This window comes from Musca vetustissima, unplaced genomic scaffold (genome assembly GCF_032173495.1).
Source record: "Musca vetustissima isolate MV318-11 ecotype Yass unplaced genomic scaffold, APGP_CSIRO_Mvet_v1 utg98954, whole genome shotgun sequence".
In the NCBI taxonomy this organism is placed as follows: domain Eukaryota; kingdom Metazoa; phylum Arthropoda; class Insecta; order Diptera; family Muscidae; genus Musca; species Musca vetustissima.
Window position 1 is genome coordinate 17,832 of NW_026880566.1, and position 14,168 is coordinate 31,999.

The following is a 14,168-nucleotide window of genomic DNA, read 5'->3' on the forward strand; positions in this document are numbered from 1 at the left end:
AATTGGCATGATATTTTGCACAGGGAGCTTGCTGCATTCCGAATGATGTGTGCCAAGTTTTTTTAAACCGTCGAGATTTCCATTAAGCTCTTCACATATCATTTCGTCCGATTTTGTATAAATGACCCAATTTTTCATCCTCACCCGCTCAATATTGCATTAGCAGTTTTTGCAATCAATGACTCAAATCGGTTCCTTCATTTTCTTCCAAATTTATTGGATCTATAAGTCCCTAAATGTCGCACCAAATCCCAACATTTCATCAACTGGCATGATATTTTCCACAGGGAGCTTGCTGCATTCCGAATGATGTGTACCAAGTTTTTTTTAATACTGTCCAGATTTCCAATATGCTCTTCACATATCATTTCGTCCGATTTTGTATAAATGACCCAATGTCCTTAAGTCTGATGACTGACATCAAATAAACTAGATCAAACCAAAAAAAAAAAAATATTTTCCAAAAATATTAATTTTCCATTACATGTGTTCACCATAATCGGTAATCAGTAATGGAAATTGACAAAGTAATATTCTTTAGTCCATTTTCTTCCAAAAGAGCATCAATCAATTTCATTAACACCTGTTGCTATGTATACTCTTGGCTGCCCACTCACTCGTTCAAAATCATTGACTCAATTTGCAAACGAAAATAAATTTTAACATTTTAATGCGACAAATAATGTTGATGTCAACGATGTCTACGGAAGTCTATGACGAATATTTGCGTTCTTTTTATAAAAATCTGGCGCATGTATATAACTGTTTTCAAATTTGTATTATTAAATAAAAAATACAAATTTGTTGTATAGAATTCTACCACTGAAATTGATGACATTCGACGAATAACCACATTGTTAATTGCGTTAAATATTAATCACATTTGCCTTTTCTTTTTTGCAAACTCAGCCATTGAAATTGTCCAAATTAGTGTCTGTTTAAGTGATTTATTTGAACATTTTTATGTTAATCGTTTGTTTTCATTGAAATGAACAGAACGTTTTAATTAAATCGAAATGATGAAAACACCAGTAAAAATGCTGAATGCCACAACGTAAGAAAACGTCAGCTCATACAAGTGTGTATGTTTGTTTATAATCTTAAGTAATCTGAAACAAACGAAATCAAATAAAAAATTCTTAATATTCTTAATGATAAAAAATGATGCTCCTACTCGGTCGAAGTATTTTTATTTTATAAAAGGCAATAATTTTCGAATCGTTTATAATCTCCATTGAGGAAATTCAACAACAACAAAAGAAAAAAACGTCGACGGCAATAATAACAAAAACAACTATGTGTGTACGGAAATCTAGTATCATAGATGATTGTTTTCCAACCCCCATCCACTTATAGCCTGACAAGAAATTCCATTCGATTTTTGTTATGGCACATATATTTTTTGTTTCCCTTCTCTTTTCCCCAAAAAACCAACAAAATGAAAATGTTTCATTGGCCATATGCCGATCAATGTTCGTATGTATTTTTTAAAATATTTATACGAAATGTTAGTCTAAACAGAATTCGATACGATTTGTTTCTGGGTTTTCTTCTTCTGTTATTTCTTTATCAAATTTTTTGTTCGCACTTGGCCTATTGTCATCATTGTGAAATAACAATGGATTACTGAAATTACACAGTAAAAATACACACTATAACTATTGGATACTATTTTATGCAGAACACACAGATTTATTTGTTCTAAAGCTCTATGAAATAATATGTAAGAAATATTATAAAAGACCAATAACGTGTCAATTCTGATACAAATTTTTAAACAATTGACAAATATGATAAGTTTGGCCCGGCCGAACTTTTTATTCCCTTTACCATAAGGATGGTAATCAAAATATCTACAATTAAAAGGGGCTCCTAGGAGAAAACTCAATGTATGATATCACCTTGAACATACCGAAAAATACGTGAGAAAAAATAGGGTTGAAGTTCTCAAAATATCTAATTGTGAGGCTACCGCTATAAAACGGAGATCAAATATTGCTACAAAATACAAATATTGCTTGAAAATACAAAATACCACATTACAGCCAATTCGGTTGAAAAATGTGTCCAAAATACTCAAAATACCGACTTGGATCAATATTAATAATACCGTTATGAGAACCTAAATACCAAATTACAGCCAATTTGATTGAAAATGTGTAAAAAATCCCAACATTGGGGGTTACCATATTATGTGGGTCAATATTAATATAACAACAAAATAATAGTGGGGATACTGTTACATGGTGGCTACCCTGCAACTTTTGTCCATATTAATAATTTTTGGTACGGAGTTTTGAAACCTGTCTAAAATCCTGAATATTGTGGGTACCGTTATATGTGGGCTACCGTGATAGTAGCGTAAATATTAATATTTTTTGGTACCGATATATATATTCGGTTGGAATACCTGTATGAAATCCCCAAAATACCGTTTTAATGGGGGAGGGGTTACCGTTATATGGGGGCTACCTTGAAGCTTGGACTAATATTTATAATTATACCCTACACAACTATGTTGTCAGGGTATTATAGCTCTGTGCAGCCCCAAGAGTTTGTAACGGCGGGAAATATTGGTCCTAGACCCACCTTTAAGTATACCGATCGTCATATCTCGATTAGCTGAGTCGATCTAGACATGTGTGTCCGTCCGTCCGTCTGCCCATTATAATTTGTAAACACGATACAGGCCACAATTATGAACCAATGTTCACGAAATTTTGCATGTAGGATGGGTTCCGGCCAATGAAGACCCCTATTGTTTTTGTGAAGATCGGTTAATATTTAGAGGATGAAATGGACCACATACTAAATTTTTGTCGGTTTTTGTGGTTGCTCCAGAGGCCGCAATTATGGCCCAAACATCGCGAATTTTTACGCGGAGAAGGGGATTGGGCCTGTTTTGATAAAGATCGGTCAATATTTAGCGGGTCAAATGGACCCTGACTTTTGTGGGAAAAATGACAAAATTTGTATTCTATAGCGTATAGATTTACCCCTGAAGGACATAGACCCGAGAAGTTGATTGTATATCAACGAGGAGTTGTTGACCTTTGAATTGATACCATTTATATTGTCGTATGTACTCGGATGAAGGAGTTACACTTAAATATTTACAGGTGCTTAAGTATTCAGATAATATTTAGAGACCCATTACCAAACTAGAGGGCGGAAATATAGCGAAATATTCCATGAGGATCCAAGTATGGTCAAGGACAACGCCTATAATTTTTGGTGATAATCAGATAATAATATTGGGATGATTTGGACCGAAAACTTAATTTTTTAATTTTTTTCGATTCGATCTATAGGCCACAGTTGAAAGCCGAACATAACAATTCTCACGGTGAAGGGAATCTGGACCAGTAATTAGAAGAGCTGTACTGAATATTAGTAATATTTGTTGACCTATGGTAGGTCAAGAGGGAGCCAATATCGCGAAATATTGCCAAGACTCAGAATATAGAACTGCAGAAAGTTTTATTTTCGTGGTAGCCTTTGTCAAAATTTTTTTTTTAATGTACCGAATTTTCTCCTTGTTCACTTCCATTTTTAACACCCTGTAACTCACAACTGAATGCACCAAACAAAAAAACAGCAAAATATTTTTTTTACTGCGAAATCTCATCCTTCCTGTACGACGTACAACGAGCATTAATCTGAAATTGTTTGATCGACTCTTTACGACAAATCTATATATAAAAATTGTCTATAAGAAAAATTTTCTGCAATGATGCCACAGCCACTTCGGAGGAAAATGCAGCTAAAACCTTTACCATATGAAAAATGTGTATGTCTGCCAAATTCATGAGGATTCCAGGGGTTATAACACCTTGTTGGATTCCAATTGGGATACAAGAGATTCAATTCAATGGTTACATTGTGTCATCTGTGTTGTGCCTCTTCTAACTGTTGGTTATAACTCTACCACACTAATTTCAATAAACGTCAGAATTTCTTTCGGTGTTGTTCTGGGCTAATTACTCGTATTACAATTTATGTAATTAGCAAGTGTTTTGTTTTCGTTTTCTTTTTTTCTCCCTCTTTTTTCAAACATTACCCACCCCCCGTCACTTTTGGAAAGTTGCGGCGGTCCTACATGGCATTGTTAACTTTTCGAAACTATATGAAAATACATTGATTGTTTATATGAATAGCAAACGTGCGTGTGATTGTGTATATTTATAAAAAGATCACAAATAGGCCGATACACAGACAGCCGGGAGGGAATACCAATCGTTTCACACAATTGAAAGCGTTTAGCAATCCACTACAAAAATTTTGTTGTTTCTTCTTCTGTTTTGTTCAAAGACCTCTGCAAGACTTTCATATTCCAGTTCCCATCAGACGAAGGGAAGGAAAATGATGATGCTACTATAGAGTTCTTATTGTTTCGGTTCAACAATGATTTTACAGTCATTTTCTGATTTTTCGTTAAGTATTTAAAATAAAACAACAAAAATAATGAACAGAGACGGATGAAATTGATAAAGAAAGGTGGGGACTTTCAATAATCACAAATTTTAATGAAAAGTTGTGTACAATGAAACAAACAAAATTATTTTTGGATAGAAGAGCGATATTTCACCGTTTTCGCCAGTTATGCACTTACATCAAATTATTCACTTTCAACTCTAGTTGGACTTTAGTTATTGATCTTTCTAAAAATTGCTTTGTTGAGAATGTAGAATCCGTCCAAATTATTATTTTTTTTTACTTTTGTCAATTGTCTAGCTTTATTCATACTACTGCAAGGATCACGGAATGAGAAAATTAATTGTCGTTCCGTGTGCAACTCATCGCAATAATCGTTTTCGACCGCATACAGAATACATATTCTTGATAAGGATAAAATTGTAAGGCGATCTAGACATGTCGCATTGAGTTGTCTTTAGTCGGCAGGCAGGTGTTTTTGAGTCCGGTTTTCAACTGAATGAGTTGTAATTTTGTACTTTGGGCTTCTAGGTGTTCTGTTAAAAATTGTGGTATTGATACCACAATTTACCTCCGAAATCTCGGTATTATGAAAGTTTGGGTACGTTTTTCAAACAAAACAAAAATATAATTGTATTGGTATTTTGGATTTTCATTTGATACCGAACATGTCCTCTTGAGGATTTTGGACACATCCGATCGATTTGTCTGTAATTTATTATGTTGGACTGCTATTTGGTATCTAATCTCCCTACCCGTCATATAACCTCATTTTATCCTCCTCGTCCGTCCGTCCGTTTTTTTTTTTTTTTTGGATTCACGCTATATTTCGAAGGAATGGAGATAGAGCACTGACATGTTGCTCGATAATGTGTTATATCGGTCTACGTTTAAGCATAGATCCATATATAAATGTACCAACCCATTTTCAATATTTTGGCGATTTGAGTCAAATTTTTCAACGAAAAATTTCTTATTGGGAATTCTGCCAAAAATGATTAATATTGTTTAAATATTTTGGGGATTTTTAACAGGCTTTACAATAAAATTCGCTTTTACCCCACCCAATATTTACTACATCAATCAATGTCAATAAATGTCAATCCCCTATGGTGGAAATTTTAGGAAAAGTTTATATTAAAAGTGATTGCAATTTAGTAATTCTGGTCATCAGTAAGATATCAATAGAAACATTGTTTTCATAGGGTCACGAATGTGTAATATCCCAAATATAATGATTCCGGCCGACTTCCCAATGAAACTTTCATTTAAAATAACCGGTGGTATACATACGTCAATGCATCCTTCACTTGTTTACACTAAGAACGGCCAAAATTGGTTCTGCATACACAGGGTATAGGCTTTGAATGTCTCTCGATGTTTTTGGTTCCTCATCTTTATCTCACTATTATCTTATCCAAAATAATATGCCGTTAAACGAATTAAGGTAATCTTCCAGAAATAATATCTAGTACTGCCAATGTTTATTATTGGTTCGGAATCAGATCAAAGGCAATTCATCCTTGTTCACCTCGTTCCTAAATGCTAACATATAAATATATTTGGAAACTAGAAATATCAATATTTGATTTTTTCGGAACTGCATGAATCTACAACTTTTTACTATTATTTTCGATGGAACAATTGTTATAGTAATCATATTTATACATTCTTGCAGGTTCTGGACACACTGTGGTACAGGGTATTATGTCTTTGTGCATATGTTTTTAATAGACAAAAGGATAGAATCATAGAATCACTCTCTGAGTCCATGTTAAATAGTAAACCAATTTTGGCACAGCTCACTTATTTGACCGAAGCACGAACCTTATTGAAATTAGTGAAATTCGGTTCAGATTTACATATAGCTCCCGTATATATTATTGTCCAATTTTAGGTAAATAGTGCACCAAATACCCAAAGTTAGGCCGAATGATGCGAACGTTTGTGCAACTTTCTGAAGTTAGTATAGCCCAACATTTGTGAAGTTTTGCTGAAATCGGTTTAGATTTAGATATAGCTTCCATATATAGTTTCGTCCGATTTTAACTAAACCCTGCACCAAAGACCCAAATTATCACATATGTTAGCTCATCTAATTTCATTTTCATGGCCCTTAAAAAATGCGACGTCTCAACAGATGCATCCGTTGAATATACCCAAAGTAGTGGTCGGTCACGTCCTACTTTACTACTTTTCTTACTGGTTTTCTTTAAAAATTCATTGTAGAGTAGCATTAATTACTCGGATTGTTATTAAAATTGGAAAACCGTGGCGGCATTAAATTCAAAGTCCACTGATACGCCCATGCCTAAACGAAAAACCAAAAACATTTTAAGGAAAAACAATAAAACGCATTTCTTCTATTTCTTGTTATTGTTGTTTCCGACGAAATTCTGACGAAATGTATTTGTATATTGAATATCTTTTGTTTTTGGAATGTCGAATTCGGTACACGATACGACTTTTCTTCTTTTTCCACAAATGTGTGAGTGTTTTCATCTATACGTGAGTGTGCGTGTTGTGTATGTTCGAAAACGATTAATATGTTTATGTTAAATGGGGGGAGGCTGGAACATTTTCCGATCTTAAGAAAAATTCATCCTCTTAGCGGTGGGTGAAATCAAAAAATTAGTTGAACAACAAACGCCAAAGAGGCACATCGGTGATCAATTCTTTTTTGAAGTTAACTCAAATTTATAAAACAAAAACCCGCCAACATGGATGATCAATTCATTGTAAGTGTGAAGGATATTGGAAAATAATATTTGAGTGAAGTTTTTCTTTATGGAAAAAAGTGCAATATGAGAAATATAAGACAAAGACAATTGTTTGAAAAATTTACGGATTTAGTGGGAATATTTAATTGGAATAACAAAGAATAAAGATTAAAGAAAAGTTATTACCAATTAAAGAAAAGAAATTAAAAAAAAATAAATACAAAAAAAAAAAAAAAAAAAATTCAAAAAATGTAAAGCTATTTAATTCAGACTTTGAAAATATTATTAAATAAAGTAATTGCTTAAAAAATAAATATACAAATTAATTTTATAATGGACAGAAAATTGTTTCCCCCAATGAGAAAATCACAACTAAAAAATTAAAATTCAGGTTTCCTTCCAGCATCCAAACTAATGGAATATCTAATTTGTATATGTCCTATAGCTATAAACAAATAAAATTGAGAGAATTTCGAAATCCACAATAAAATTTTGTGAAACCAGAATTGCAATAAAGCCTTGGCAATCACAATTTTTAGTGTCTACAAATTTTCTATTGAGGGAGTCATACTACGTTCGACATACCCTATGATAATAAAAAAAAATTCCATAACATTGATAGAAACTGCCTATATTATAATTTTCAATATATTATCTTTATAAAAAATAGATTAATAATCATACGTTTTTCCATGTTTTACTACCAGTATTTATTAAAATGTTTTTAAATTTCTATTTTGTTTTCCCAAACAGGATGAAGATCTTACCCCCGAGCAAATCGCCGTTTTGCAAAAGGCTTTCAACAGTTTCGACAGCCAAAAGTGCGGCAGTATCTCCACCGATATGGTTGCCGATATCTTGCGTTTGATGGGTCAACCCTTCGACAAGAAGATCTTGGAAGAACTCATCGAAGAAGTCGATGAAGATAAGTCTGGCCGTTTGGAATTCGAAGAATTCGTACAATTGGCTGCCAAATTCATTGTTGAAGAAGATGCTGAAGCTATGCAAAAGGAATTGCGTGAAGCTTTCCGTTTGTACGACAAGCAAGGCAACGGTTATATTCCCACCACCTGTTTGCGTGAAATCTTGCGTGAATTGGACGATCAATTGACCGATGAAGAATTGGACATTATGATTGAAGAAATCGATTCTGATGGTTCCGGTACCGTTGATTTCGATGGTGAGTAGCAAAAAAATGTGAAACGAAACAAAAACAATAACAATGACACAGCTAATTAGATTTGTGACAGAGTAGAATGTCTAAAATTGACAGGGGGTGTCTGCGTGTGATCGAGAACAGAATTTTGCTAAAACGCAGCAAAATATTTTTGGTTTGATGTCAATGACAGCAAAAATTGTCAGTTGATGGATATTTGTCAAATGTTTATGCCTTCCAAAAAATAGCAATGTTAAGTGGGTGAAACAATGGGTTGCAAAAAATGGCGCCCAACATTTGTTTATTTTTTTATTTTGCAAAACTGCGCACATAGACCAAACAAAAGCTAAGCAAACATAATCAGTTTGCTAATTACTAAAGAACATGGAAACATACATTTTTTTTGTTTTTGTTTCCCTTAATTAAAAAAAAAATAATAAGGCAAGGACCCTTTCCAACATTTGCAAAAGTAATTCTAGACCACAATTGGTCCCACAACAGATATGCTGATTGGAGCTCAGATATAGTGTCAGCTATAAGGAAACTAGTTAGCCATGGCATCTCTCGTAATTTTGAGTAACTTCACTTAAGATCTAAAACAAACCGATCCTAATACGGGCACCGAAGGGAAATTGTTATTTATGTTTTTTTATAGAGTAGTTGGTCATTCAAACTCTCTCACTTGTTTGTCTTGTTTGTCCATGGGTTGTATACGAATTCCCCTTCTGCCATTGGATTGTATTTAAAAGCCTCAGATCTCGATCTAAAGTATTTGTAAAGTGTTGTATTTTGAAATCAATTTAGTATCTTTGATTTCGCATTTGTAAAATACTTTATCCTACAAAAATGTTTCAATATTGGTCCATGTTCCACCATCTAAACATTTGACAATGCCACGGTTGAAAAAATATCAAAAACAAAAAATATTTGGCATCATATCACTTTTTAAATGACATTTTCACAAAGTCAAGCAAGCTAGAAAAAAAAAATAAAAATTTAAAATCAAAGCAACTTGCCAAAATGACAAATTGTCCATATCCATAACAAATGGAACAAAATACCAACGATTTTCTTATTCCAAAAACAAATAATTAAAAAAAAAATAAAAATAAAACTAGAACAAGTGGAAAACACTATAAATTTTTAAGAGGGCTATATAGACTATTGAGATTTTGGTTTATTTTTATAGTTGGTTCGACATAAGCACTCACACGCATTAAACAAAAACTAAATCAACAGAAATTGTTTATCCCCTGCCAAGGCGATGAAGAAATAACAATAATTAAACACCCACGCAGTGCCATAAAGTCTGAGGGCCACACAACATAGCATAAGAACAAACTAAATAAAAACTAAAAATAGTTTTTAAAATCCATCTAACGCACACACAAACATAAATACCTACATACACATACACACTATATTTCCAAAATATTTAATCTGAAATCTTATTCTTTTTTCTTTTCTTTTTAGAATTCATGGAAATGATGACTGGTGAATAAATTCGTTGAGTTTTTCAACTCTAACAACAACATTCTCATACAAACTAAACACAACAAACACATAAACAACATACAACACCAACCAACACAACAACAACAAAACATAATAATATGTAGTCAAATTTAATTGTATAATAACACCAACAACAACAAAAATGTAATTATAAACAAATAAACACAATTTGTAATTGTTTTTCATTTTTTACTTGTAAAAAAATAATATTTTTTGTTTGATTCTATTGCTTCTATTGTTGTGTTCTTTCGTTTCGGTTTGACACGGAATTGACAATTCATACAAATCTGATTTGATCCAATTGACTTGTTAATTATGTGAAAATGATTTCGTATTACTGATGATTAACTAGCAGCGTTTGTTATTTCAGGCAAATTGTTTGAAATCATCTGCTAAAAAATGAAATTTGCATAATTACAACTGAACTACAGACGATGGTAGTTGTAATGTGACTCGTTGAGTATGCAATGACTAATCTATATATCCGGGTTTATTTTTAGGCGTAACAGAAATAAATAAACCTAGTATGGAAGGGAACGAAGTCATACGGGTTATGACTTTTTTCTCAAAAACAATTGTATATACAGTATTTTTCGGTTAATTGCACATCAAATTTTGCACAAATTTTAGTTCAATTAACCGAGGAACCGATTATCCGAACCCGCTTAATTGAATAGTTTGTTCAATTACAGTAATCACGTATAATTTGAAGTTCAATGTCAAATAAAAATTACGCTTTCTCGCAGTTTTTCCTTAGCAATAAACATATGTTTTGAATTAGTAGAGGTATAGTCTTTTTCACAAATAATGTCAAATATGCATGCAAAAAATTGCAGATTATTTTTCAATTATTATTAAGCAATTAACCGGTGAAAAGTAAAAGAAAATTTATTTTTTATGACATTAATTTTGAACCAATTAAGCGGGAAAATCAATTAACAGGGTTTAATTATCCGAGAAAATTTACATGTATTTTCCTAAGAAATATTTTTTGCCCCATTATGTGGTTCAATTAAGCGTGGAAACCAATTAACCGTAGGGTCAATTAACCGAAAAATACTGTATTACGAATGAATGTTATTTCATCTATTAATGGCTAGTTATGCAAAGATCCCGGGAAAATACACATTGAAATAATGTTTCCTAGAAAAAAATTTACATTTAAAAACCTTTCGAGGGTTATAAACCGATAAGTCATTTTGTGTGGCTCTAAATATGTATTTGCTTACAATGACTTAAAACATTTTTCAAAAGTTCTTAGCAGAGCGTACCGAATTGTGTCTAGAATGATGTGTGCTTAGTTTCGTGAAAATCGGTTCAGATTTAGATATAGCTCCCATATATATATTTGTCCGATTTATTGTATTTAATTAATTAATGTTATTTGAATACACATCATTTGATGCGTAGGTTACTGGTATTGTATTAAAATTTTCGTCATATACTACGATCGAATCAAATGGGTGGAATGTTTAGCTTTCCACATTGTGATCCACAGATCTAATCCCAGATATTTTTCATAATATTGCATTATATCTATAAAATTTTATAATTCTCGATAATGTTTTAACTATTTTTTTAATTTTTGAGAAATTTGGTTCATTTTTGAAACATGGTACATTACATTTGACCTGAAACTTCTACTTTTTAGAAATAAATCCAAATTAAATCTTACCATTTTCCCTTATTTTTTCCAACCATTCCACTATCTCTTCTATATTTGTACGCAATCATGTTGCTCAATCTATCGTGTTTCGCCATGTGAATGCAATAATTTGAAAGATTTATTTAAATTTTCTAAAGAATAAGCAAATGTCCATAATTTTAAAAAATTTGCTTTACTTTAAATTTAAATAATTTACTTAATTTTAAAATTTTAAAATAATAATAAATGTATACCGCAGAAGCGAATTTCGATTTAATAGTGGTCTGCACTCAATTATACTTGCCTGACATGTCATATCCGTCATATCACGTCATATCCTTGACCTCTCAAAAATGTTGGATTCAAACCCAAACTGATTACTGTGTTTATTATGACGATCGAAAATTCTTTTCCTGTTAATGTACTATCGCACTTAATAGATGATCTCAATTTATAGGCAGATGTGATCTCAAGCACTAGTAAAGCTTTAGCACGCATTGTCACCGGCCTTCTTGCTCGACGGAATGGGGGAGTTCGTTGCTTTAATTGTACTTGTGCCATTTGACGATAATACAAATAATAAGATTTGCGTGCTTATGTGAAAGAATATAGATAGAAGGAAAGTTGAAATCAGTACTGCTCTCAAATGTTAGGTTTTTAGGTGGTATAATACCTAACTAGCCCTCCCTCCATTATTACCATGTTATACATTCCGTCAACAAATTTGTGGTAATACCCAAACACAAGGCTAATCCAGTTTATACTAACAAATCCTCAAACAGACAACACTGAATTTACTCCAAACTCATATTGAGTATATTTATTCTAGAATATATAATAACAATTATCCATGCTTTAATAGAAATTCAAAGAATATATTCATCTTAATCCTAAATAAACATGCTTAACAATAAATTTAGATGAAGATAAAATATAAAAATTCGTAAAATTCATCCATTATAACCTTATGATAGTCGCTATATTTTAAGTGGCAATAAATACCTAACTTTTCAAATATGAGTACTAGGTAAGAGTACCCCACTGTATTTAAAGTATTAAATGCAGTATCTGCATAAACCCAAATGTATTTAAAAGCGCTAATGATATTATATGTTAATTTCTTTGCATGTCACACAGCATCAGCTGTTACTTGCTAACAATGTAACTCTTCAATGTTACTAAGATAATGTGAGATCAGAATAAAAATATTCACTTACTTACATAAACACTGCTCGTCGCTGCCGTCGAAAGATCTTCCGATGCGTTGACTGCGATGAATAACGCTGGTAATTTCACTTTATGTTAACAGTTTTCTTGATGGTGATGACAAGCAGAGAAATACAAATGATTATGTCTTGTTATACAGTGACCTAATTATTTACAGGGTAGTCTATGTTAATATCAAATTGTAATGTTAAATGTTCAGTGAGTAGCGGAACCAATACAACCTACACAGTATTCCGAAACAAAGTGGAATGGAGAAGAGGAGCTATATTTTAACAGTGCTCTTTCGTAGTTCGTGATATATTTGTAGCTGCAAGTGTGTATTGATTTGACTACTTACTGAAACGGTACCTTAAATTCTTTAACAAACCAGATTATTGTAATATATGATAATGAAGTTTGATGGGATGATAATGAAGATTGATGATTATGATGTTAATTGTTGGCTGTTTGCTTCGTTGGCTCACTGGCGAAGCTTATCAAAATTTTGCAATTTTTGTATATAATTTCCGATGATATTTTCGCCTTCAACTCCTTTCTTCTTCTAGGCAATAATTATGTTAGTAATGGTTGTAAAATTTAGCTTTTTCCGGAATTATTGAACACTTAGCACTCAACCTTGGTAAATTTGCCGTGCTTTGGAAATCTTGAATGCTATATGTACTTAATGTGCAATATGACGTCGTTATGTAGAATATAAATATTCGATATCTCAGTTTCAATACTTTTATTTCTTCTTCGCACTTATTATTTATATCCACTTTGTACACTTGAAACGTCTTTATACCAAGGCAATCAGATGGAACTGAGCGTACGGCTTTGATAGCAAAGCAATGTTTCTAATTCCATATGTTTCTCTGGAGTTGTGTAAAGGAGGGTGCGCTCACTTAAATCAGACAATCAATCTAAATAAGAGCAAACTTTAAAGATTTATAAAGAAACTAAAAGGGCTCATATTACCAGTTACAATAATTGTAAAAAAAAGAGAATACGATGGGATGGTTAATGTTTCATCAATTGGTCTGAATTTTTGTCCGAATTTAGCACTTATCTAAAAAATTGAGCACTAATAAATTTCTGAATAACTTCACTGAGAAATTGAGTGAAACTCACCTGATGATTAAATCAGAAAGCAATATGGTTTTTGTGGTGGATTAAAATCGTATATGTTTCGAAAGAATTATTATAAATTCTTAACTTCTTAAAATTTCAACTTAACACTGAGGTGATAGGTGACAAAATGGCCGAGTTTCTACAAATATTCTGGGAAGAAACCTTTGTTAAGGTGATATCTAATGCTACTTCCAGGCCTAAAAATTGATGAAGATACTAATGAACAAGGGAAAATGGTAATAAATGATGTATGAGCGGGATCATGAGAAATGCATTTGGCCGACAGAGGTCCTAATGGTTAAACTGTTAATTTGAATCAATTTTTAAGAACCTAAACTGAAACATACAGCTCTGCAATAAA

General features: G+C 32.3%; 1 protein-coding gene across 1 annotated transcript; it reads left to right on the forward strand.

The window, feature by feature from the left end:
• Positions 1-7,041: 7,041 nt before the first annotated feature.
• LOC133326238 (troponin C-like) lies at positions 7,042-9,851 on the forward strand. The gene is made up of 3 exons (XM_061534918.1): positions 7,042-7,172; positions 7,908-8,334; positions 9,784-9,851. Exons 1-3 carry the CDS (start codon positions 7,155-7,157, stop codon positions 9,810-9,812), a joined length of 474 nt encoding a protein of 157 aa, XP_061390902.1. The 5' UTR covers positions 7,042-7,154; the 3' UTR covers positions 9,813-9,851.
• Positions 9,852-14,168: the final 4,317 nt, after the last annotated feature.